Genomic DNA, 26,506 nt, shown 5'->3' with positions numbered 1-26,506 from the left:
AAGGGCACAGTTGGCAGCTGTCGGGACTATATTTGCTGACCGCACCGAGAGCTCGGACCCTCCTGCCCTAAACAAACAAATGGCTGTGCCACGCATCTTCAAAGACGACCGCAAAGGAGGAGGGACAGCGTGAATATTCAGTTTTTCTGTCTTTGTCTCATTGTGTTTTTACATATGGTCACCTTCTCAAAATAATTGCCTTTGCGTTAGGGTTAGGGTTTTTTTTCCTATATCAAATCTTTTTGGCTCATTTTTTTGTGTTTTCTGAATAACTGACTCGATGGTTTTAAGATGGCGACGACATGCGATGGCATGGATAAAGCATAAGGTAGTGTTGTGGCAAGGAATAATAAATTAAGGCTGTCAAAGGTTGTACAATATGGTCTCATAAACTGCGTGTTTTGATAAAATCACCTTTAAAACACAATTCCCGCAGTCACCTTTTTTTCCCCTTTTTCCGTGTTTCATGGACTTGTATGAGAATATCATGCTGGAATTTGCAGGATAGACACTGGGGAATTATGATTTTCACCTTTGTTCAGCTATTGTGTTCATTTCCATTGTTTTTTTACACACATGTCCTTTTATGATGACCCTCAAAATACAAAGAGAACCAGAATGGACAGGAAAGCCACATTTATATGCCAACACGGAAGAGTGTTTAACTGCCTTAATTTTTTTATTTATTTTTCTTCCAGCTTTTTATTCCACTAGAAATAAAGAAACACATTACTGGTCAAAGATCTGTCCAAATAACAATTAATTAGATTAAAAAAGAAAAGTATGTAATAATTAATTGATATGTGGTTTTTTTTTTGTCACATTTGCCATCACATTTTTATTCAACTGCTGATATGAAATTGTGTTATTGATTTTCAAACTGAATTCCTGACTACCTACGGGTTACTGGATGCAAAATACCATTAAATTAATGAACAAATAAATAAAACACCTGCAACGCAACCAGAGAGTTAACCCCCATTATTCCCCGCACAAGCATGAGCACAAGATGATCAGACTGATCATTTGGCAACATGAATTAAATAATAAGTTAATGAATGAATGAAATCACCTCGGGGTTTTTTGTTTGTTTGTTTGTTTGTTTGTTTTTGTTTTGTTTTTTAAGTATATAATGGAAACCGGTCGACATCTTGGAGGACGCGCTGAAAATATCCAGCAAACCGCTGCTTGACAGATGATACAAATAAAATTATAAATAAGGAAAAATAAATAGGAGCGATGACAGACGGCGGGGGTCTATTCATCAGGGCAGTTAAATGGACAGACTCTCATAACGATGATTATGTTTGCGCTTCTATGTGGACTTTTTTCAGTCCTTGAGTATTTATTTTCAATTTCGAGAAAGCCGAATTCACTTTTGATTTTATTAAATTAAACTCTGTTGAATGACTCATTGACAAGAAACATCGCCCAGTCAGTATTAACGACGTCGATTGCTTCCGCAGAAAAGAAATTAAATATAAAGCCTACTTTAAATTCGAATCTAATATTCTTGCAGGCATGTTATAAATCGAATTTAAATGTTTCAGGCCAATTTCAATCTGGGAGGAAAATATGAAAATGATGCTGAACGAGGAAAAACCGACATCAACCAAAAGAACAAATGAAAATGAATCAGATTAAACTTCGTTGACTGTGCTTTCCAGTTTGAATATAAATATACGATTTTATTTATTTGCTCTTAGGATTAAACTTCCAGACATCTGATTCTAATATTCCTCCCAATAAGAGTCACCAATTCCCTTTTAATCACACATTTTATTTTTAAAAATAAATCCTGTTTTTGGGGTAACACATAGCCCACGGCGTAATCGTTTTTTTTTTTTTGTTTTGTTTTGTTTTGTTTTTTTGTTACCAGTGAAATAAAATTGACTCAACAGAACAGAGGCTCCGAGTCTCGACGCGCTGCTTCCGGTTTCTTCCCGGATTCGCGCGTTTCCACTGGAGCCCCACGCAGGGAGGGGGACACCCGTGGTCCTCTGCTGTCAGCGGTCAAATGTTCACTTCCTTCGCTGCTTATTCTGGGATTTAGACTAATATTTACAGAGGGTTGGGTTTTACGGGCCTGCGTGGAGCGCGCTCCCCGCCGCTCTGGCCACATCCTATCAATGATCAATATGATTTATTATCGGCTCTGGGAACATCTGGGCTTTCAATGGGTGGCGCGTTAAATGATGCACCGGAGAATTAGATACACAAAATGATGTAGTCGTTTAAAAAGAAAGCAAAAAAGATGAAGAAGGGGAATAAGAGGAAGAAATAGAAGCGCGGGCGCGTCTACAGGTCTTTCCAGATGCAAAGACGACACAACCGCGTCTCTCTTTAAAAATTACACAGTAATAGCAGCCGTTGAGCCTTGACTTTTACGAGGTCTGGGCCATTTAATGAGGCCCGTGTGTGTGTGTGTGTGTGTGTGTGTGTGTGTGTGTGTGTGTGTGTGTGTGTGTGTGTGTGTGTGTGTGTGTGTGTGTGTGTGAGGAAGAGAGTTTGTGGGGGTGTTAATGTAATGTTACCACAACAGGACGCGCACAGGCCCTTCTGTCCAACGTTACCGTCTGAGGAATGAGAGTCCCCACGATCTCCCGTGAAAAGACAACAGGAAGAAGAACCGGCGACACGTGACGCCCACGGTCAAACGCGGGGCTGGAATATTTTGATGAAACGTTTTAATTGCGGTGCGTAAAATCCTCCACCAAATGGCAACATTATCTTGAAAAAATTCGCCCGAGTCCGGAGCCAAAGCGCTGCGTATCGTCAGCCATCACTTGAAAATAAAGCATTAATATCAATTTCTGGTTTTGAAAACGGCCGGGTAATTGTGAGTTTTTAGTTTTAATTTAATCAAGAAGGCGACAGAGGAGATTCTGTCTGTAGTCGAACAAAATACGCAACTTTTTGAATAAGAATTTTGTTAGGATCTAACCATCATTTTGTAGAAATTCGTAATTGAATAAATAAGTAGTAATTTGTAATATGTTATTATTTTCTGATATATTTAGTGTATTCCTTGTGCTATGCCTTTTTAATAGCATGTTGTGATCTATCTATCTATCTATCTATCTATCTATCTATCCATCTATCTATCTATCTATCTATCTATCTATCTATCTATCTATCTATCCATCTATCCATCTATCTATCTAATAAACATAGATGGTCTCCTATACTTTAAAAAATATTTTATCTATCCATCTATCTATCTAATAAACATAGATGGTCTCCTATACTTTAAAAAATATTTTAGTAGAAAACTGGCAGTTTCTTAAAGGACTTTTTAACTGTTTTAAATTGTTCGGGTAACGAAAACACGGTTGCAGCGGCTGCTATGAAAAGACGCGAATTAAATGAAAAGTTGCCCGCTGTGACTCCAGGATGTTTCGCCTTTGTATTCTAATCGCTGCAAAATTATCACTTCGATCACCTCCTCGCTTCTATGATCAAAAAGTTGCCGGATTAAAATCAATCCATTGAGATTTCAAGAACGTCTTAGTTAAATCGATTAGGAACGTCAATACCAACAAATTCAACAGCCAGAAAACACACTGCCATTTACTTCCTCCTCCTCGTCTCCCTTTTCGGAAAAAAAGTCTCTGGCATAATCCACGCTGTGCTTCTCTACGTGCACGATTCCGTGGGCCTGCGGAGGCCGGCAATGCCACTCCAGCAACACACTTTCCCTGTATCATGTGCCTCTTTAATATCTGTTATTGCCCGAAAGTTTCTTTCAATGTATGTATGTATGTATGTATGTATGTATCTATCTATCTATCTATCTATCTATCTATCTATCTATCTATCTATCCATCCAGTTAATTTATTCTCTTTGGCTCCTGTGGAGAAACATCCAAAACAAATAGGTCTAATCTATTCCTCTAGCTGCATAATCCCATTAGACCCCTGCCGCTGCCTTCACACTTCATTCGGTGCCTCCGGTGTAAATCACACTCTATCCACTCAAACTACACCTTTGGGTGCGCGCTGGAGCTGACCCCCCCCCCCCCCCCCCACACACACACACACACACAACCAGCACCCTCCCAGGATGGTGGAGGTCAAGTCCAGCTGCGGCCCCTGCTGAGGATCTGCGCATATACAGATGAGGAAGCCCAGCATGCGTAATACATTATTATTATTATTACTAATAATAGTATTAATGTTTTTGTTGTTTTTGTTGATGTCATTCTTATTTATCACCGGTTTGAATGAAAGAGTTCATTTCTTTCAAAACATGAAAATAACGCACGTTTACGTTTCACTTGTCACACACACACACACGCTCACACACATACACACCCACACACACCCACACACACATGTTGCGCGCAATCCGCGCACGGAGCTGCGGTATCTGGGCCGGAGGCCAGCGGAACGTGCACGGGCACATACGGGTCCGTGATTTAGCGGAAAAGCGGCGCACCGTAGAGCCGGACATTGCAATGACGTTGGAGTTGAATCGGAATGAGTGACAAGCTCTTAGTGGAATAAAACACGCCGCGCGGGGCGCAGATACGCTTCGTCTCGCCGTGCGCGGGAGGCGTGGATCTCGCTCACTTTTGACATTCTCGCAGCAGCAGCAGTAGCTTCTCCTCAAGGCAGGGCTCAGATGACACCAACCCCGCCACCGACCGGAGGAGAAACAGGGGGGAGCGCTCTCTCTTTTCTCTTTCCGCGGATGAACTATGGTTTGACACCGGGACGTGTTTGATCGTTCGTGGGCGCAGGAGGAAATTTGCGGGACTCCGTGGGAATACTTTTGAGAGAGCAGTCCGCCTTTTGACTTTCACGCACACAGATCGGAGCGCCTGTGGCGGCATGTAAACAAAAAAAAAACGACTTTGGTGCATGTTCCTCTTCATTGTGCACGGTCCTCTCCTGCTTTTTGCGCGGCTGAAAAGCAAAGGAGGAGGAGGAGGAGGAGGGACGGCATTCCCCGACACGATCCCTCGCTTATGGACGACGGTGGTCCTCTCTCTCCCAGGGCAAATGCTTTCAGTATTGCCTCTCTGATTTCTGTTGCGGAGCGAGCAGGAAACGCGGCGTTCGGCAAAGCGAGCACCGGCCTGGACAAGCCAGACCCGCACGACCGCAGAGTCTTTAAAATGCACTACAGCACTGTCACCCGGGAAATGGAAGGTAAACGTGCTTGCGGCGATTGCGCAAAATCGATCTTGTCATACACACGGCCGGGCTCAGTGCGTAAAAAACAACAAAAAAAAAACGCAGCATTGTTTACTTGCACGAAGGGGGGTGGGGGAGGGGTGGAGGTGGGTGGGTGGGGGGGGGATCAGGGCGCAGCTGGTCCTCTATAGAAAATAATGCAAGTTTAATCCCGGTGATTAATCACCATCAGGGAGGAGACTCCTGTCCATTGAAGGCGACTTGGGAGAAAAAAAAACTCCCTTTTTCCTCTTCCAGAAACTCTCAAAGTGGAGTCAACTTGAAAATATAGGGCGCAAAAACACAAGGGGAGGGTTTACGCGGGTACCTCGCATGTCATTGTAAAAAAAAACAAAAAAACATAATAAACACATCCAGCGCAGATGGGGAAGTGGATATCCATTCTTAGTCTGTTTTGTCCAATAAGCAACAGTCACCTGCCGTGTGTTCGTTTATCCACGCAGGTCAGTATGTGTTTATCTTGGGACACCGGTTACACCGCCGGGCAGCTCCTCATACTGTTAGTTAACGGGAGATGACTTCACCGGTTACCGGAAAAGCCCATCAAAAAGTGGGGGGGCGCTTCTCCTGTCAATCAGTCTCGTCCCCAGGCGAATGAAAAGGCGCATTACCTGCAGTTCCTTATCTAAATAGAAATAAGAACCGGTTTTATCGCAAAGGGGAGGCCCTTTGCGTCCGATAAGAGAGGAGACGGGCTCGCAGTCCGACACACACACACACACACGCGCGCGCGCACACACACACACGCACACACACATACACACACACAGTGCAGCAGCAGCAGCAGCAGAGGCCGCACGGAGCGCAATCGATCCACAGAGGGGGAGGGAGAGAGAAAAGGGGGGAGAGATATAGAGAGAGAGGAAAGGGGAAAAGTCAGGCAGTCGAAGCTGGTGAATAGTCGAGTGATTCCGGGAGCGGGTGGAAACATTCGGTCGGTACCAGGACGGTGGCCCCTGCAGATCCGCGGGCTGTAGCATGCCGGCGGCGGCGGACGCGACCTCCGGGATTAAGGCGCTACCGAGACGGAAACTTTTCAAGCGAAAGAACCGCGCTTCAGCCTGACATCTTCATCTGGAGCTCACACGACCCCGCTTCCGTTTCATTTCTTCTTTTTTTAAAAAAAAAAAAAAAACTGCAAAAAACCTCCGTCTTCCAACCCCCCCTTAAGTCAGAGCGCAAGGCCTGATTTAGTAAATCCATTTTCTTTCTGGGATGATTTCAGCCATATCCAGCCCGTGGCTGACGCAGCTGTCCCATTTTTGCGATGTTGCAGCCTTCACGACAAGCAGCCTGAGCAGCCTCAACACGCCGGGGGGCTACCACCTCTCCCCCTCCCCGGGAGACCCCTACACGCAGCATGAGTCCCACTTTGAGCCCTGTCCGGCCGCCCAGCACAATTACAACTACCCGGGCTCCAACTCGGGCCAGGCCCCGCCGAGCGACACCGGCACCGCCAACTGCTCGTCATCTTCCTCCAGCTCCACGCCGACCGGCAAGAACATCGTGAAGAAGAACCCCAAGGTGGTCAACATCAACGTTCAGTTGGAGATGAAAGCTTTGTGGGACGAGTTTAATCAACTGGGAACGGAGATGATCGTTACCAAGGCTGGCAGGTGAGCGCCGGGTTGCGCGCTGTTTATCATACGCGTCTACACATGTCATATCCGCATATGCGATCACTTTTTCTTAATTTATTTTCGTAAACACGTCTCAATGACTTTATTCTATAAAATCTACAAGTGAAAATGAAAGAAGGCATTTTTGACCCTTTTTTTTTGATGGGGCGCAATTGAATTGCAGGACATTTTGTCAATTTATTAAACTGTCTTTTTGAAAAGTACAATCGGTAGTAAATTTTCAGTGAGGAACATTTGTTTTTTCCACTTCAGAACTAGTTATTCAGTTTTTATTTCTACAATATTTCAGGTATTAAATCATTTCAAATAATAAGATAAATTAATATTAAAAATGTTTTAAATGATCATCCCGCTTACAAGCTTACTGGGCAGCATTTTCTATGTATTGTATAATATTTTACGACAAACTAGATTTGTAATGTTCAAGCAATTGAGAATCACAGAATCGGAATTTCTTGCCATTTGACTGTACAAGATATGGCTTCGATGAATATTATTACAACTTTTATTTAAGCTTTATCAAATTACTATAACTCCAAAATAGTGCAGTGAACAGTGGGACAGCTGATGAGAATCTGAAAAGGCACGCACACATTGAGGCCTACTTTTGTGTGTATGTGTTTGTGTGTGTGTGTGTGTGTGTGTGTGTATGTGTGTGTGTGTATGTGTGTGTGTGTGTGTGTGTGTGTGTGTGTGTGTGTGTGTTTGTGTGTATGTGTGTGTGTGCAGGTCAAGTCTAAACACCTCACCCGCTCCACCTCTTATAGATCCTTATAGAACCAATAAGTTTGCAGAAGCTGCTCAGAGTATATATAATTTAAATCCATATATTCCTCATGTTGGGCTGCTTTCTTTTTTATTCTCTGGTCTCCACTTGCTTTCACTTTAATTTTATTTTCTTCGAACTTCAAGACAGGCCTTTTTTCAAATTCACGGATTTAAAAATAGAATGCGCTCTTCGACAGATCTGATTTTCCTTAATCCCTCTGCGCAGTTGAGGCGGAACAGAAACGAACGCTTTGCTTTCAACCCCCTCCTGACTAGTTTCTGGCCTCTGACCTTTCGCAAGACGGGGATAACACACGTGGATTTACGCAAATATGGACGATTTGGGTGTAAATAATCCAGCATCGGGGACGGAAGCGTGGGGTTTGAATCCTGAAAGTGAAGGTGCTGTCAGGAGGGAGAAAGCGGATCTGGCGCAGAGCACTTTAGGCGCACCAAGCCACGACGCTGACGTTAATTGAGCGTTGACTTAAGGTTCGCTTTCACCGCCTCAGTTTTCAGCTCCTGGGTGGGACAACTCAGGGGGTTCACGGGGATAAGAAGCAACCCGCAAACGCTGGGACTATTTTTAATTTTTTTTTTAAAGGTCGATTTCAATTTTCTGCGGCTTTTTGTTTTCCACGCACGCTTGGAAACGTTAAATTGAGCAAAGGAAAAAAAAAAAAAAATCGAAGGGTCACCAAGAGGTCCTTAAAGGTGTCATCCGTTTGAATGCCATCACTTTTTTTTCCCGGTGGTTCGAAGACTCTGGTTATCTGAAGCATCTCGACCAGATGAAGCCCCGGGACCTCCAGCTGCAACTCTCTGCAAACATGCGCCTATTTTTTTTTTTTTTTAATGAAAAAAAAAAAACTGGCAAGAAATTGGTTGCTGGCTCCTCTCGTAGATTCCCAATGATTCAGTTTGTTTCTTTGTGACGCCGCCGCGCACAGAACACATGATCCGCCTCAGAAAACTAGGGCATGCAAACACACAGCAACCAAGTGCGCGCAAAAAAATTAAATTGATACACGTTTTTTTTTTCCTTTTCCAGGAGAATGTTTCCAACCTTCCAAGTGAAAATATTTGGAATGGATCCCATGGCGGACTACATGCTCCTGATGGACTTCCTGCCTGTAGACGACAAACGTTACAGGTACATTGGAGGGATATTTTTAGAAAAATGAAACAAACTGAAAAGGCCATAACTCCCACACACACACACTTGCACGCACAAATTGATTACGGCGCAGAAATAATTCCCATTGATTTCAGATTATATTATTCAGACCTCCATTTTAAATACATGGAAATGATCATATTTATCGTGTCTGGTTTTCACGTGTCCAGAAGGCAGACGAGTGTGTGACTTTTACGCGTGTACCTCCAGGTATGCCTTCCACAGTTCGTCGTGGCTCGTAGCCGGTAAGGCCGACCCCGCCACGCCGGGGAGAGTCCACTACCACCCGGATTCACCCGCCAAAGGAGCGCAGTGGATGAAGCAGATCGTCTCCTTCGATAAACTCAAACTCACTAACAACCTCCTGGACGACAACGGACACGTATGTTCAATAACGCACGCAGGAACCACCGATAGACGTTACCGCCGCGATCAGATGCGATTATTAAAAATAAATACAAATCACTTTTATCGAGTGGAAAATTACACGCGATTTACCTCCCGTTGATTCATCTAAATCAGGTCAATAACTCTGTAATTATGACAAAACCACGCAGGCTTTGTCTAGTCGGATGTGTGTGTTTTCGAAGCAACGAAATGTCAAATATTGACTCATCTTCAGTAGATTTGGGATATTTTTCACGTCACGGAAACACAGTCGTTCATCAAGGAAACACACCGCTGATTTCCATGCTCGCTCATCCACTCACTTTTTCTCGCTGTGCGTGGATATGATGTGCAAATCGTGGATAAAAGCACGAGTGGGAATGGCCTGCAGCTTCGTGCAGATTTAAAAATCATACTCTTTTACCGGAAAATTTACTGCACGATCATTATATTTATGCTTTTGTAGCTTCCGTGTCCCTCCACGGATGTCTTTACACGCTGTTCCCAGGTTGTTGGAATACAAGAGTGGGGATGGAAGCGTGGAAATGCCAGCAGCTTGACGCGTCTGTCGTTCACAGATCATCCTCAACTCCATGCACCGCTACCAGCCCAGGTTCCACGTGGTTTACGTGGATCCACGCAAGGACAGCGAGAAGTACGCGGAGGAGAATTATAAGACGTTTGTTTTCGAGGAGACGCGTTTCACGGCGGTCACGGCCTATCAGAACCACCGGGTAAGAAGTTTGACGTGCACAATGATATTATTTATCATGAGTAGATTCCACGCAGTGTATTAAAATCCCCGCTCCGTCCGATTCCTGCCAATGATCTCATACCGATCATCGACCACTTCTTTATGCTTAAATGTGCGTGTTTGCGTGCACGCATCTGCACTGGTGCACGAAACACTGCGAGCCGCGGAGGCAAAAAAAAATGCATTGCACAACGTGGAGCGTTTCACGGAGATAAACTACAAACGGTGAGAAGTTCACCCGCAGTGAAGATCGTGGACAATGCTGGGAAAAACTAAGCATGCAGCGACGTCCAATGGTAAAAGATGCAAAAATTAAGTAGGAAAAAAAATAGTATTATTTTGTGCAGGAAGATTCACACTATATATATGTATATATACATATGTATATTCAAATAAACGGCATAAACTACATGATGATTGCCATTATTTAAAAAAAGGAAAGTGTTTTGAAGGAAAGAATGCTTTTTTTAAAATCTATAATCCTTGGAGCATCCTCATTGGTTTAATAGAAATCATTTCAACAGGAGCAGGTGGTCTGATTATTATTATTTTTTTAATCTTACAGGTTTTTAAACTTTTATTTATTATTTAATGTGTATTTATTTTTATTTCAGATCACGCAGCTTAAGATTGCAAGCAACCCCTTTGCTAAGGGCTTCCGGGATTGTGACCCTGAGGACTGGTGGGTGTTTATACTTTTTAGAACATGTTTCCACAGGGTGTAAAAATGTACAACACGGAGTCTCTGTAAAATAGTTTTGTACTTTGGAGTCTCTCTCAAAGGTGGTGATGTGCTTTGGGCACACTGATGACGTTCAGAAATAACTAAATATTGTTACTCACGAGTGTTTTTCTTCTGCTCCATCCGTGTCAGTCTGCGGAGTCACTCAACTAGGTGTTGAAATCATCCAACTTCTTATAATGCCGTTTTTCTGCCTCTGTAGTTTTTCCCCTCAAGCATCACCTGAAATAAATGTATAAAAATGTGGGATTAAGATATTAATTTTATGTTTTACACAAGATTTTAGTTATGCTATTACCAGTTGTTGTTTTTTTTCTCCTCAACATTTCATTAATTTGACTATAAACCCGTCAAAATGCATCAGTAAATGCTCTAAAAATGTGCATTCAGCATTTTAACATATGATAAAGAAATTGTGGCCTTGACATTCATTAGCTGAGTGTGTAACTGAATCTATCCTCTCTGCTCCAGGCCCAGGAATCACAGGCCAGGCTCGCTGCCAATCATGAGTGCCTTTGCCAGGACGAGAAACCCAATGTCATCCCCCCCCCAACAGAACGGCTCAGAGAAAGGTCTGCTCGCTCTCAGCTGCTCGCAAACACGAGGCAGGGTCCTGTTGTGATATTCAGCCAACAAACGTAGTTTTCTTCCATTCGACCCTTCCTTTTTAATTCATAGAAGTGATGCGTTCACAGGCTCAGGCCATTTCTGGCTTTTAATTAAAATCAGACGTAACTGTCAGTCATTGTTGACATAAGAAACCGTTGTTTTATTTTGGAACCGACCGCAGTTAGAAAACAACCGTTTTTTTTTTTTTTTAAATGGTGATTTACTCAGGCTTTTTTTCATGTTTTTGATCTGCTCAATTGAGAATATAATTGCACTTGGATTGAATCTTTCACTGTCTTTTTAAGAAATACAGAGGGACCTGGATAACATAGTCAACTCAAACACAATATTTTTATTACGTTTTTTTAATTACGTTTTTACTCAACTACCCAAAGTAGTAGTTGATTCAAAATAAACAGAATGATGCTATTCTCTGGAAGCTGTCAAAATGTGTGTAAGATCATAGGGAAATAATCACATTCTTTAACACACAAGCAGAAAAACTGGATATTAAATCAACCCAAGATGAACTAAATAAATAAAGTAAATGAAAGAAAAAAGAAAAAAGAAAATAAAATAAGCCTAAACAAGCCAATATCAACTGTTTAGAAAATTACCAGAACAATATCAGAATAAGGAACAAAACACAAAAAGAATGCCAAAATTATGTATTCATTGTTTGAATCACTGGTGGAGTAAGATTATTATTTTTTAATATAAAATGGAATTTAAACTACTCCTCATTCTGCAGATGACAATGTAATTCATTTGTGCTGTGTATCTCACGTTTGAAAAAAAAAAACCTTCTGATTTTTTTTTTTTTATATGTCATTTTACTTATAGATATATGACTATTTCCACAAAACTACCAAAATTCACACATGTTCTAAGCCTATTGCATTCTTGTGTGTAAAGACTTTAAGGCCCAGTGGTTGAAATACTGATTCCTACCTTGGGGATTTTATTCAGTAGGAAAACCTAATTTTCTGCAGTGTCATTTTACACCGTTAAGTATCTGGCAAGCTTCTTTAAAATACAAAAACTATTCAACGCACACATGACCGACTGCTCTAATGTCTTTTCCTGCAGAGGACAGTAGGAGGGAATATGAGCGGGACCCCAGTGGGACGCCCATACACGCTGACCCGGCTCACCAGTTGATGTCTCGGGTCCTGAGCCCCGCCCTGCCTGTACCGGGAGGCCTCCATGCCGTTCCTCTCACCGGCGGCCGACCTAGCCCTCCGCATGACCTTCGGCCGGACCCCCACACCCTACCACCAGACACCCTGCACCACCACCCCTATAAGTATCCCACTACCTATGAACACTACTTGGGAGCCAAAACTAGGCCGTCACCCTACCCCTTACCCAGTATCAGAGGACACACGTACCACCACCACATGAACCCAGCCACGGCTAACATGTACTCAGCCACCAGTGGCCCCTCAAATTACGACTATGGGCCCAGATAATGACACACAGGGCTCACAGTGTGCAGCACTGTGGCAACGGAAACATACAGGAGAGGCCCCGAGGCCCCCGTCAACAAATGGTGTCTGCAACCTGCAGGGTGCATTCACGGGCTCCTTTCTGCTGGAGAAACCCTGCTGTATTTATTTAGAGGATATGTATCTTCGCAGGAAGCTTGGACACCTGCTCTGAGTCCTGACAGAGGTCTGCTTTGACCTTTGAACCTCAATGGTGATAGCAACACATCAGCACCTCAAACCGGAGCGCTGCAGACATCAAGCCTGCGAGCAGCGGAGACAGGAGAGAGCCTCTCCATGTGGACAATGTGTCTGATTACAGACTGGAATTGATTTTTTTTTTTTGTGTTGAATGCACTTTTTGATTTGCCTTGTTTCTATTGCTTTCAAAAAAGCCATATGTTATATAGTCCATCAACCTTGTAGGTAGACGAGATGTTTGCATGTTGAGCTCATCAGAGAGGGTGTTGAAACACATCGAAATGTTTTTGTTTGAGGAAAAAAAAAAGATGTGATTTTCAAACATTGTGAACATCTTGAGCTGCTCTGAGAAGCTTGTATCATGGCACTGACTTGCAGCAATTCAAAGTAAATAAATAAAGCAGACTGACTGTTCTGTATCTGTAACATAAACATTAAATTCTTGTAATTCATAAAAAAGAAGAAAAATGGATCTTTGTGCAGATCTTCAGTCTGCTGAAAGAAGGTGAAAATGTTTACCTCACAGATAGCATTGTTCAGGTTTCTCTGACCGGATTTTTCCTGTTGATAGGGGTTTAGTCCTCCACTCCTCCTGCTGATGCTGACACCTAAAAATCTGTCTAAAGATAACTTACACTGCTATATACTTAAGTTCAAATGTTAGGATCTGCACCTGGGTATATAAGGAACAGAGACGACCAGCCATAATGGTACAATGTCAGACAAATGTGGTCAAATCCCACTCCATAAATACTGTCAACTAAAAATACTTTATTATGAGTGATAAACCAGAATTAAAATGGTTTCATTTAAAATACAGAAGAATTAGGAGCAAATTTTATATGGTGTTTAATCTGAAATAAATTTTAGAAAATTGAATGCTGTAATTGTCAACGCAGAGCCCACTTCATTAGTTAATTATATATACACAAATCTGTCACGTTCGTATCTGTGGACTTCTAGACCATGAATAATTTTGTGTCAAAATGTTGTTGATTCAATGCAGTGGAATAGGAATACAAAATAAAATATTTCCTCAGAAAGGGAGAAAGCGGGTATATGGTATCAAATAAAAATACCAGTTAAGTACTAGTGTTAAATTTAATTATTTTTAACACTACTTGAGTACATGTTTGGAGCTACTTTCCATAACGTTTGCTAAATGTATTTTCTGATACACTCCAGATTTTATAGCTTGAAACCATAAAGAGTGCAATTGTCAGTTTCAAGACATGTCCGGATATCATTATTAATAATAATAATAATAATAATAATAATGATAATAAATATGTATCCATTTTATGCAACGTGTTATCCAGACCGTGCATACCATTTTGGCAAAACTGCAATGTTCTCAGTTTTAAGCCAAAGGGAAGCGTGTCACCAAAAGCTGAGAAAAAACAAACAACCATTATATTTTCCTACCCCCAAAGGAACATCATTGCTCATTTTTCTGCGATATTTTAAGAATGTCTCCCTCCTATCAATGCAGCCGTTTCCATCTCCTGTCTGAAGTCTGTCAGGAATGCTTTGTTGTCAAGGTTAATCTCGACGAGCCACAGAAAAAGGGGGAAAATCCCTGTTTTGGTGTTCTTGCCTGTCACAAAACAAAAGGAAATGTAACCCAATGATTCATTTTGATTTTTTTTCCTTCACTCCTTTTTTGAACCGGCTGCCACAGAGATGAATGGGGGAGGGGGGGTTCCGAGGGCGGCTGACCCCTGTCTGTTTAATGGCTTGGAAAGGCGTCAGAGGTTAAATAATGTTTCCACTCATTTAAACGGCGGCTAATTGGCTGTATCGTTTCATTTTGAAGCCGAAGCCTGGATGCCATCTTAACTGAGCACTTTTGGAGTAAAAAAATGAGTACAAATGTTCCTTTATCATTCAACAAATTATCCTAAACAACTTTTTTTCAGACTTCCACAAGCATGTCTGACTTTCAGAAAGTTACTTTATGCGATACCGAGTTTACTTGCTTAATTGATGAATTGTAAGCTTTGTATTCTAACACACTAGCTCATCTATCATAATTACCTTAGTGTGTTTTCAATATAACCGTTTTAACTGCAGTCGGAGTCCGTAAATCATCCACGTAACACGTCCACTTTCATATTCTATGTTCCGGCAAAGTCTGCTCAGGAAGCGGCGGCCTTAGGATGGGGAAGGCCGCCTGCGGTGAAGCGACGCCGGGCCACAGGTGCCGGGTGCCAGCAGGATCCACCGCCCATAAGAAACATTAGGAGGAGACGGGTCAACGGACCCCCCACCAGGTGACAGCGGGGCGTGGGGGTGGGGTCACCGGTCGGGGTGAGAGGGGTCAAAGGAAGGGGAATGACTGGCCTCATTTGAAATAAATCCATCTCAGTGATCTGTCAGTGACGACAAACAGAAAATGGCATCTGAAAACCTAACAAGCGGCGCAATCACAGAATATTTGTATGTGCTTTTTTTTTACATTTTTTTTAAATATGCATCTCATCAAGGCCAAAAGGTCCATCAAAAATCGGGACATCACAAAAATGACTATGATAAAGAGTGTGGCTGATAAATAAATTAACAACAGAACAAGTCTGGTTTGCATTTCTACCATACACATTCTCCATGCTGCACATTTATAGACAGAATGAAACACAGAAAATCTGAGGAACCTACGTAAATGAGGTGCAATGATTGCAATGATTTCACTTTATCAATAACAGTGGAGGGTTAGAGACCTTAAAGAGCAGAAGAATACAGTAATTTTGCATACATTAATTAGAAATTTCCCAATAAGTTCTTTTGTAAAGCTTATGAAAGTCAATAAGGATCGAAACAATTTAATGAATATCTCATGAAATTAAATGAATAAATATCCCATTCTTAAAATGAAATGAAAGGAACACTGGATTCTCTTTCAGAGGCCAACTGCGCCTACTAGAGGATTCATAATGAATTTCCACTAACTATAAGCCTGTTTCCTCCGTATTGGGCATGGATTCAAAACCATTTTCAATGGTTATCTCTAAATTTGTACTTAGACACTGGCACAATGTAAACAAAATTTCAACAAAATATAAAGATGTGTGTCACCTCTCAAGCGCAGGGACTGATTTGGACCGTGTTGTACTGCAGGACCTCAGACGTCCACGATTCCTAAGTGCCAAGGACTTGCAATTAAAAGATGAGGACAGAGATGATGGATGACGATGCAAGCAGAAGCCTTTTCTGACACTCGGCCGCATCTGGAACATCTGCTGTAACGACCCCATCAGGGCCCCAAATTGTTCAGCCAGTTTTTTCTGTAGAATCTGGGGACAGGCTTTTTTGTTTGTTTGTTTTAGAAAAAGGCAGGTATAACACAGTTTCAAAATATTACTACCAAAATAGTGCAGTAATGTATTGGTCTGTGCAGCTGTTTTAGGTGAGCTTAGAAAGCATCAAAATGTCAACAATACCCATGACACCTTTACATTTAACTCTTTCCTTTCTCCTAACACGGTCACACACACACACGCATGCACGCACGCACGTAGTACTTTAGTGGATTTCTCAAAACTGTTTGTATTTACCTTTTCCCCTTATCACATTTACTCAAGTACACTGCACATTGCTGAGCATTTTCTTTTTATATTACTTTTGCTTCCATTCCGGTACATTATATAAAATGACATATTTGAATATTTTACCCTTTAAATCAATGTCTTTTATTATTGTCCCATAAATGTGTCAAACACATAGAGTACATATGTACAGTATATAACAAATGTGTATATTTTATACAATATAGTATTTTTACTATTAACCAATCAATTTTCTATCATTTGCTCCAGGGAAATAGTTCACAAATTAGAAATACTATCATACAAGCATGTGATAAAACACAACATTTTGTCAAATTATACAGCTCCCTCATTCTTTAAGTAAAGCTTTTACTTTTCTACATAACATTTATTTTCCTGAGAATGTAACATCTTTCACTTCCATTCCAAGTCCTTCACTTGTGCGTGTGGAGTTTTTTTAATTATTTTTTTTTTTATAAAAAAAAAAAGGGCTAGTGGTGGACTTGATTTGTAAAAGAATGTGACCACTTTGTTAACAAGCAAATAAACCTATAAGGGCTTTTGGGATGGGCAGCAGGCACAGACACAAACACAAACAAAATGGATGAAGTCACATCCCAAAGCCAGGTTGAGCCCTGACATTCAAAGGCTAGGAAGACACAGGCGAGGTGCAAAGTGAAGCGCAGGGTCTGTTGTGCAAGTTGGGGTCTGCTTGTGCATCCATTGACTTCCTAAATCATCCATTACGAAATGATTTACGAGGCTGACCAGCCTCTGCTCAGGCTAGCGGGATGCTGTCCGCTCCTTTCCCCAGACATCTGCTCCAATGGACGCAGCACTTGGTTTGTCAAGAGAAAAGACGGAAGCTGGCCCACACCACCTCCAGTGTTTGTTCAAAGCCAACAGGAGACTTAGGAAGCTATTATGAGTTCTGGATGTCACCAGAAAGGTCAGGGACAAAAGGGATTAATTGAACTCAGCCTCAAACAAGGAAAACATGTCATTACAAGCAGGTTACTAAGAGGTGTGAACTTTGAATTCAATATATTTTGAAATATATATTCTATATTATATTGCATATGGATATCATATTATTGAAATATGATTCAATAATATTTAAAAAGTTTTTTTTTTTTAAATCACCTGTTGTTTTTTTTTTTTTTAAGCAGGAACCAAGTGTTGACAAGCACTAAAAACAAAGGTATACCAAAGTAAGATAATCGGCTCGAAGTCCAGTTGTTTTTTTTCCTCCCAACACAGTAGTGTCACGGGACAGCTTGGCTTGCGAATGACCTTGTCTTTCCTCTGTTCGCTAATGATTCCAGGCCATTATACTAGTCTGGCTCTTTGATTTCTCAGGTCCTTCCTGTACAGCGTGATGAGCTTCTCAACTCAGGGTCATCCCAGGAGACAAAGCCTTTATGAAGCAGAACATTTAGGATTTGAAACCCTGGCCCCCGTTCTTCTTGGCACGTTGTTCTAACACATGAGCTCCCAAGCTGCTCATTGACTCACGGAAATATTATTAAAGACAGTGGACAGAGAAATAACACCTCTCCATTTTCTCTGGGACGTTCATAACAAGGCCCTTGGCCTTCTGTGTGACGAATACTGTTTTCTTAAAAAGACGTCTGAAATTTGGAAAACATTTGAAGTAAATGAGCAACTTTTTTTTTTTTTAACATGGAAATACCAAGTATCCAGTTGACCACTCTTAACAGTTTTCACTCTTTTTCCAGGACCTTTCCCAGCGAAAAATGAGCAGCCACCATTGAGTTCCTCGACCCCAGGTTCTTCTACTGCTAATGAGATCATTCCCGAACACATACAAAATCAATTTCCAATTGTTGAGTTTAATTTCATCCGAAATCTCAGGTGTTAAAACGCTAGGTAATTACATATTCCTTTCTAAGGTAAATTTGACTGAACCTTCCGTGGCTATCTTGCGCAGGTTGCAGGTTAAAGGTATTTAAAATGTGACTTTTGGCAACTCTGAGTGATAATTCATTACTTTTTAACAACTTTTCAGGTTATTTTTTTTTGTAAATTTTTAGGTCTTTTTTTTATTACAACTTAATCCTTGTTGAATCAGCTGTTTCACAACATTTTTTCATAGTTTTGATAGAGATATAAATAATGATTCACATAATACAATTCACAAGATTTTCCAGGAAATTTTGCATTAACTCAATATTCTTGATAACTGAGCAATGGATTCTCAGTTTTTACAGCTTTTCAGGCATCTTAAAATTGTTCTAAATAGTTAGGCATTTTCTTCTGATATTTCTTATTGGGACAGGAGTTTGAAGAGGGGGAAAAAGCTAACATTTACCAAGAAAAGCAATTGCTGAGTAATATCTCAACAAAACCAACAGCTTTGCTCTCCACCTCTCAGCTGTGATTAAATCTGTTTGACAAATACATCCCTAGTCAGGTTGGAGGGACTGTGTTAATCTAAGCCCTGCTTGCAAAACAACATTGGATTACATTGCTGCTCAGGTGTGTCATAGTTCTTATATACAAGTTCACTGGAGCGAATCGCCCATCGGGTAAGTCCACACAATCACATTTTTTTATACGGCTTAAGCAAGCTCTGCTCCAAGACAGTCAGCCAATGTTTGATTAACAATTTGAAATACATAGGTTGAAAGTTGCACACTACTTGTTTTAGATAAGGTGACTTTTGGAAGAGCAAGGTAGTTTTAATCTGATATGACTGAAGACCTGCAGAGAAAAAGCATGAAATGTACACAACTTGTAAAGCTATTTTTATATTGTTTACTGCTGCACAAACTATTGATATATGAAATTAGGGATTCATTTCACTTTTCCTCAGACACATCATTTATACTACATGGGGATGGATGATAGGCTAACAGCTATTTTCTAATGGCATGCAGTTTACCCACACTACCTGTCTTGTAGTGTATTCTGTGGCTCGCGGTTGAGTTGTTTTTTATGTTGTGGGATAGAGTTTATTTTGAAAGGCATGGCTCCGCAATCAACCCATGTTGCCTTTGAGATCAACCAGTAGATCGAGATTGACATGTTGGGCACCCAGATATATATGAATGATGAATCAACCAGGTTATATCTCTTAATAATTCTAAATATTTAGGCACTGACCACCTATAACGGGGCTGTCAGAATAACAATAATACAAACAAGTAAATTAAAGAAGGGGGTCCGATTTAAGAGTAATGCTAAGAGATCAGAGTGTGGAAACCAAACATGCACAATTTAGATTTCACAGCAAAGAAATCAATCATCTACGGGAATGTAGGGAAATGAACCAGTTCCTCTTGTCTTTTCAAGAAACACTTTTTGAGAGTATAAATAACAATAATAATAATAATAAATATGAATTATCATTATGATTAGTGGTACCATATTATTATTATGATTAACAGCAACAACAATAATAATAATAATAACAATAATTATAAATCAATATAATAGTAATAATAATACCAATGAATATAATAACAATAAAAATTATTATTATAGTCTCCTAGATCTCTGATGCTCAGCTCGTATTGGCTCCCTCGTTGTATACGGACCACAGGCTGATCCGCTGATCTTTGGATCCAGCAGCCAGCAGCCTCTGTCTGGGGTCCTTGTGGTTTGAGAAGGCCACACTAAGCACTGAGTCAGTGTGATACTGCAGAACTGCTAATGGTCGTAGTTTCTTCCAGCCAAATATCCGTACCCGGTGGTCCCAGCCTGCCGAGGCCAATAGTTTACGGTCCCCTCTGAGACAGAGCTGGGAGACCCCAGGATTTACCAGCGTCACACAATCCTGGAGCTGCAAACCACAAAGGAAGAAAACATTGGCAATTAGCTCCAGGTTAAATGCAAATGCACATGTATGAATAAAAATGTCAACATGCACAACAGGGTTTCATTTACTGAAAACAAATGATTGTATTTTCATGCATAAAAGACTGAGAAATAATTGGATGAACTAATTAGGTCAATAAGTTACTTCATCACTGTCTCTGAAATCTTTTGCAAACCCAAGCAAAACAATGACTATCAGCTGATCTGATGACAGAGGCTCCAGAATGAGTATGGCTGTCGGTCCGAAGACTCCCGGAACTCAATCATCGACCATAAAACATTACGGCACAAGCGCTGCAAACTAATCTCTCTGCGTCCGTCTATTTGGTTTGGATTTAGGGAGGCCTGTTCTGGAAGCACGACAGGACTTGAGTTACCTTTGTCACTGTTTGCAAGCAAGAGAGAAACCATCTTACTGAAATGCTTGTTTGCAGAGGTTATGTTGCTTTAAGCACCTCTGATGAATTACATTTGCACTGAAAGGTCTGGTCAGTAAGAGAAGAGATTCGATAAATACACTTTTTTAAAGTCTGCCTGCTAAAGATTAGGCACAGCTCTCCTTCCCCCTCTATGATCTACAGTGTCCCAAAGACTGTATCAATCTCTCCAAAGGGGCACCACTTTGACATAATATAATGAATGGTGGCTCAGAGTACAATCTAGAGGGCCTGCCATGGTGGGCATTCCAGGGGAGCGAACGTGCTCATCCTGTGGGATGGGGTTCTCAACTGGATCACTAGATGGGACACAAACATCTGGATATGGGAGCTGAAATCAAATTGGATGGCGTAAAATTGACTTCATGAGTCGTGTCTGGGGAGACTAATAGCCCTGGATAGGAGGAGACATAAGAGAATTTATCTGCGTGCTCCTGTTGCAGGCTGGAACTATCCACAAGCTGCATGTGGAAGATATAAGCCAGGTACTCACAGCCCAAGTGGATAAAGTGGAATGCAAGGGAGAGGGAGAACATAGGAATGTCATTGATCAAAACCGAGCTCGAAAGCTAAACTCAGAACGGGCTGTTTTGTGACTTCACTTTTGTTGTTGTTAGTCGAACAATCAACAGCGGTACCAAGAGTGTCAAACAGTGTGAGGCTGCTTAGACCAAGCAAGCCAGACATCATTGATACAAAGAAACATAGCGGGTGAAAGATTGTTTGGAACTTTGTTATTACCTCAAGAAGTTGGTATGCCCCTTCGTCTCTGCATGTGGTTTGCATTAGAGGTCTGATAATGATGGGTTTAAGTGTCTGTTTTTGTTTGTTTTGTCTCCCATAGCTTATGTCAGGATAAGGTATATGTTCCATTAAAGGGTCAATTGCACACAGTAAATGGCTAATGATGTAGTCATGGTCATTCAGCAGGGTGAGATGGCTAATTGTTTTTACTTTTTAAAGCCTGTGAGATCAGACAGAGCAAGTGGTGAAAATATGGGACCAGAGTTGGCCTTTGTTAATATTGGAACTGAGTGTGATGAAACTCACTACTGGTGATTAAAATTTGCTGTAATTTTTACATATCAGTAGTGATTATCAAGATGCTAAAATGATTACGACGCAAAAAGGAAAATCAATTAACTGCCAAAATAATATTTTTTTTGTTTCCTTAGAGTTTTCTGTTGAAATTTTTGCATTCTGATAATTTTTTTGGTTTATTATTGTTGGATTTAAACTCATTGTCCATTGTCCAAAAGTAGAGGCACACCAGACATCGACAAGACATTATGCTTCAAATTACTGTTAAGTTGTAGAGCTCATAACAGGTACAGTGACATTCATTTATAATATATAAAAATAATATTTGATCAGCTATTTTATTCCATCAAGAGAAGTGATGTAGTAGACTAATGGAAATCATCAGTTTTGTTTAGAGTCAGCAAGTGTTTGTGTGCAATATGGCTGTAAAAGTAACAGTTTTGTGATTGAATTCAATGATTAAAAAAAAAACAACAATTTTTCCATGTCAGGATTGCTCTTCTATGTTCCCAAAAAGGATGGGCTCTAAATTATAATTTCATTTTAATTCCATACCCTTTGACAGCAGTGATATTTTTCTTGCTATAAATTAACCAAGGAAAAACTGCTCCAAGCACAGCCATTAACTCAGTCTCAGTCGGTAATGAAATCCATTAGCTCTAACTACAGTGTCTTGGCGTGTTTTATATGACGCCTCATTCTTCTTTTTTATGTTCTTACAATTTCATCATAAACAGAATATTTCTTCGGCCTTCAGTATACCTTTACTTTGTTGTCTAAACATACACTCCTTGTCTGTGTTGCAGCCCACAGACAGACAGCATGCTAGCTTTATAACTGGCAGGTTTCTTAGCCGTCAAAAGGCTACCAGCTCTGCAAAGCAGATGAGCCCATGAGACAACCTGTTGGCTACAGCGGAGCCAACATCAACGTACACTTCAGGATCCTCTTTTGCAGAACCCCAACAACAGGAGAAATTCAAAAGGAGCGTCCACTTGGCAGCTCTCACTGGAGCCTCGCTCCACACTTCTCTCTTGTGTTTCCTTCAGTCTTGGCACCAGCTTTGGTGTTCACGCTGATCTACTGAAATATTCCATCATCGCTCACTCACTTGAGCTTAGCGGATAGGAGGCTTTTCACAGGTATTTCTGACACGCCCTGTCCCTGAATCACACTCCAGCATGGGGAGATTACAGCCTTTTGTCACCCTACCTGTCAGAGCCAGGCTCTGGTTGACAGGAGATGGATGTGTCAAACAGTCCAGTGGTCCCATTCAGAAAAGAGAGGAGAATAAGAAAAGCTATAATTTTTATGACAGGCTGTATCATACATATACCCTTGTTTACTGCTAACTTCAGATCAGGACTGGCAGACACGAGAAAAAATGTCAGTTTTGGAGAGGACCCCAAGCAGGTGAGATTACATGGGGAATGTTTTTACATTCGAGTGAAAATGAGGAGCAGTACTTTCACTCATAGAAAACTGTCAACAGATATGGCTTCCTGTCAGCCTTACTTGATTTATGCTGCTAATCTTCCTCCGTCATACCTGCATTCTCAATGTCTAGTCCACAAACTTCGTCTTTACTTTCTCCCGAAAGGGCCCATCGCCACTCTTGTCAGAAGATTTGAGTGGCCACTAAGTATATGTCCATCTGGCTTAACCCTAGCCTCCACACCCTCATAGCTTCATCCTGTTACATTCTCAGAAATGCACACAAGCAGGAGACACGGTGGAGAAAGAAAGCTGAAGATGGTGGCTTACTACTATGAAAAGATGCCTGCCCAAAAAAGCAGATAAGGCAGCTGTGAGCCATGTGTAATACATTAACCTCCATTCCTGGGGCTATCAGTTTTTATCTGGCAGTGATAAGCTCACTTCAAAAACTTCCAGAATCACTAAATCATAATGACGCTGTGTAGTGTCACGTTCAGTTTCCCTTTAATTTCACAAATAGGAATATCTCTCTGGATGGTGCAACAGAGGTAATTTGTGGGAAGTGGGATACTGCGGCACTTAGAACCTCCTCAACCTTTATTGCAGCCTCCCACTGTGTCTACTGTTCCTTTTACTGCAGATGTGTTTTTTGTTTGGTTAAGGGGCCTCCAAGGTTTTGATATTTTTATTACCTCTCAGGGGTTGTCCGTCAGGACCCGGGGCCCGGGTGCACCACCCAGCAGGTCCCCCCGCCCACCCCCTAAATACTGCCACACAAAAATACTTTTGTGGGAAGAACTGAGGATTGCTGTCTGGACGTCACACTGAGCTGCACTTCGGGATAATTTAAAAGCCCCTGTTGGATCCTTTTCCTCTTCTTGTGCTTTTTTCCTGTCATCTTCATCCTGGATTACATGCTGAATCAATATTTTGTTGCTTGGGCAAAATAAACCAAATTACCACTCTCCCCCTGCTTTTGGTATATTGAATCAAATTCATACTGGTGTTTTTGTAGACGCATTTTAAGGGCGAAGAAAAAACAAGGGCTTGCAAATATTTCTAATTCAAGCATTCATTTGTAAAAAGCTCTGGAAAGAATAATACCCCTTCACTGAACAGGAGTGTACTATATCACAGGTCTGATCCTTCTCGGAGTCATGGGGGTTGGCTGAAAAAAGGAGCTTTCCTTTTTGCTCATAAAATCAGGAGAAAATATAGTGTAACGAGGCACTAAGCCTCTGATGTGTCGGCTGTTACGTTCAATGAATAATGAGTCTAAAGCTGAGGGGATCTCTTTAGGTGTGGCAGAAGCTGCTTTGGCAGTGCTCTGGTGTGTGTAGTATTGGACAGCTTTCAAAAAATGTGTGAAAAGCTTTTGACATAATTGAACGGCTCAAGTTATACGCATTTAGATTTTCAAAGTATGGCAAACTGATAATTTGTTTATTTGATCATATTTTTTTAATGCAGGACTGATGGATTTTAATGCAGATTGCAGGATGAACACCCAGGGAACACAGGGTGAACATTATTAATTAGTGACTGTGTAAATTTGTGTGGTTTTTGGAGGGACAACAACCCCCCCTAGCATTTGGCCTGTGTCCCAACCAACACTGTGTAACCAACAGCTGATTTATGGCCCTTTGGACCCTGCTGAGCCTCTTCTTCTTTGGGTCCTTCCATTTTCTAAAAGAACTTGCAGAAAAGCAACACTCCCCTCTTTTCATCTCCATAATCATCCCTTTGCAGTTAGTGTGTACGTTGTGCAGAACCTTAACATAGGGAAGTTAAAGGGGATATTTATGCCAATATGACTACCTGACACCAATAACTTTAAAGACGCTGACTTTTTATCTTTAACTTTTAAACAAATATGAGGAACAAACAATAAAAATGGAGCGCTTAGTGGGCAATACAGCAAAACATGTTTCGAGACGATCTCTTTGTTCCATACTAATGTGATCGAAAAGGGCAACACCACTGCTACCCCGTTAGTCCGCTTGATGCTGACCTGCAGGTTATTCTGTCCGTCCAGCACCCATGAGGATAGTTCCTTTCCCGAAGATCCCGATATGCCCCTCAGGTACTCCGTGTCAAAGGTCAGACACATGACAGGCTCAGGGTGGGCTTTGGTTTGGCTCAGAATGGACCTCTGGGTTATGTCCCACAGCAGCAAGGAACCATCCTCATAACCAGCCAATAAAAGAGGACAAGGACTTGAGTTTGTCTGAAAGTGAGAGGAGGAGAAGAAAGGGGAATGACACAATGTTAAATGTGAGCTAATAAAGCGGTACAGTTGAAACCACAGAGGCCGTTACACAGTGCTGGAAGCAGAGTGGAGCAGAGGTTATCTTCCTGGAAGCTCCTGCCGACACTCAGAGAGTCACTGCAAGCCCCATTCGTCAGCCTGCTGCTCACTCCTCCCACCACTCCATTACACCACTCCTCACTTTACTCCTCATCTGTATTAGCGAGGTACAGGCCTCCATGATAAATACTGTGTAAGTAAAATAGTAGCCATCCCTAGATTTATCGCAGCTCATTAGCTGACACTGAATAGTTTTATTTTTGAATGGTTTCCTTTATCATTTGCTGTTTGCATATCGCACATCTTAACCATGCCTTAAGTTTTCGTTATCCTGTTTATATCTTTATTAAACATATTTATTACCTCCGTATTGTTTTCTGAAAATTTCAATAAATTCTTTGGCTTTGCATTTTGTTTAAACGTTTCCAAACTTGTAACTCAAGAGGGCAATATTTTATAAACATGACTAAACACCCTTGCTAGAAAGGATACACAGAACACAGAATTTCACAAAGGTCCATGCAATATTGCCAGCAATATAAAAGGAAATGTCTGGATCTGCATGAAAGTGAATATGTTAATGCAATGCCAATGATCAAACACTCCTTTTATATGTTTTCAGAAATCTTGATGAATACATAATTGATGTAACACAGTGGCAGTAACAAAACAAAGTACGGTATTCAATGTAAATGCTAAGAGTAAACTGTACCTATGCATGCTTATATGCTATGGCAAAAACGCACGCACACACAACTTTCTCCATGTCACCCAAGGACATGACAGAACCAGCTGCAACACTTTTAACTGGTAAATCCATCAGGAGGAAAACCTTTAAATCATTTGAAAGGAAATGAAACCAGGTGCAAATGTAGGCATCTGTCACATGACTCAAGAGCAGAGGAATTGAAAAGTACATTTTACAAAAAAAAAAAAA

The 26,506-nt window shown here is 41.2% G+C and overlaps 2 protein-coding genes across 7 annotated transcripts in view; one reads left to right on the top strand and one right to left on the bottom strand.

Annotated features, from left to right (window-relative positions):
• The first annotated feature begins 2,662 nt into the window (after positions 1-2,662).
• On the top strand, positions 2,663-13,432 carry tbx1 (T-box transcription factor 1). 3 transcript variants are annotated; one of them, XM_086169835.1, is made up of 8 exons: positions 2,663-2,696; positions 6,476-6,815; positions 8,659-8,760; positions 8,995-9,166; positions 9,750-9,905; positions 10,540-10,607; positions 11,139-11,239; positions 12,366-13,432. In XM_086169835.1, exons 1-8 carry the CDS (start codon positions 2,678-2,680, stop codon positions 12,746-12,748), a joined length of 1,341 nt encoding a protein of 446 aa, XP_086025961.1. In that variant the 5' UTR covers positions 2,663-2,677; the 3' UTR covers positions 12,749-13,432. The 3 variants fall into 3 exon arrangements, with proteins under 3 accessions (XP_086025961.1, XP_086025959.1, XP_086025960.1); XM_086169833.1 differs by lacking the exon at positions 2,663-2,696 and adding an exon at positions 4,462-5,154 and having other exon boundaries at positions 6,425-6,815; XM_086169834.1 differs by lacking the exon at positions 2,663-2,696 and adding an exon at positions 4,463-5,154.
• A 3,207-nt stretch (positions 13,433-16,639) lies between these two features.
• The window catches only part of gnb1l (guanine nucleotide binding protein (G protein), beta polypeptide 1-like), a 30,452-nt gene continuing 20,585 nt past the window's right edge, over positions 16,640-26,506 (bottom strand). For all 4 annotated transcript variants that reach the window (XM_086170008.1, XM_086170009.1, XM_086170010.1 and 1 more), the window contains 2 exons: positions 25,273-25,488; positions 16,640-20,311 (listed from right to left, as the gene is read on the bottom strand). In XM_086170008.1, the coding sequence (XP_086026134.1) occupies positions 20,033-20,311; positions 25,273-25,488 (495 nt within the window). In that variant the 3' untranslated portion in view covers positions 16,640-20,032. The remainder of the gene's footprint in view (positions 20,312-25,272; positions 25,489-26,506) is intronic.

The sequence above is a fragment of the Fistularia commersonii genome, chromosome 22 (assembly GCF_037954325.1).
Source record: "Fistularia commersonii isolate RoL2024-O1a breed Wild chromosome 22, RoL_Fcom_v1.0, whole genome shotgun sequence".
NCBI lineage: Eukaryota > Metazoa > Chordata > Actinopteri > Syngnathiformes > Fistulariidae > Fistularia > Fistularia commersonii.
The sequence above is the reverse complement of the archived record's forward strand: the minus strand, read 5'-3'. Positions and strand labels throughout refer to the sequence as shown.

Coding starts and splice junctions, on each gene's coding strand:
- tbx1 (XM_086169833.1), top strand. CDS start 4,971: ATGGACGACGGTGGTCCTCTCTCTCCCAGGGCAAATGCTTTCAGTATT. Junction 9,906..10,539: donor CGGCCTATCAGAACCACCGG/GTAAGAAGTTTG, acceptor TTTTTATTTCAG/ATCACGCAGCTTAAGATTGC. Junction 10,608..11,138: donor GATTGTGACCCTGAGGACTG/GTGGGTGTTTAT, acceptor TCTCTGCTCCAG/GCCCAGGAATCACAGGCCAG.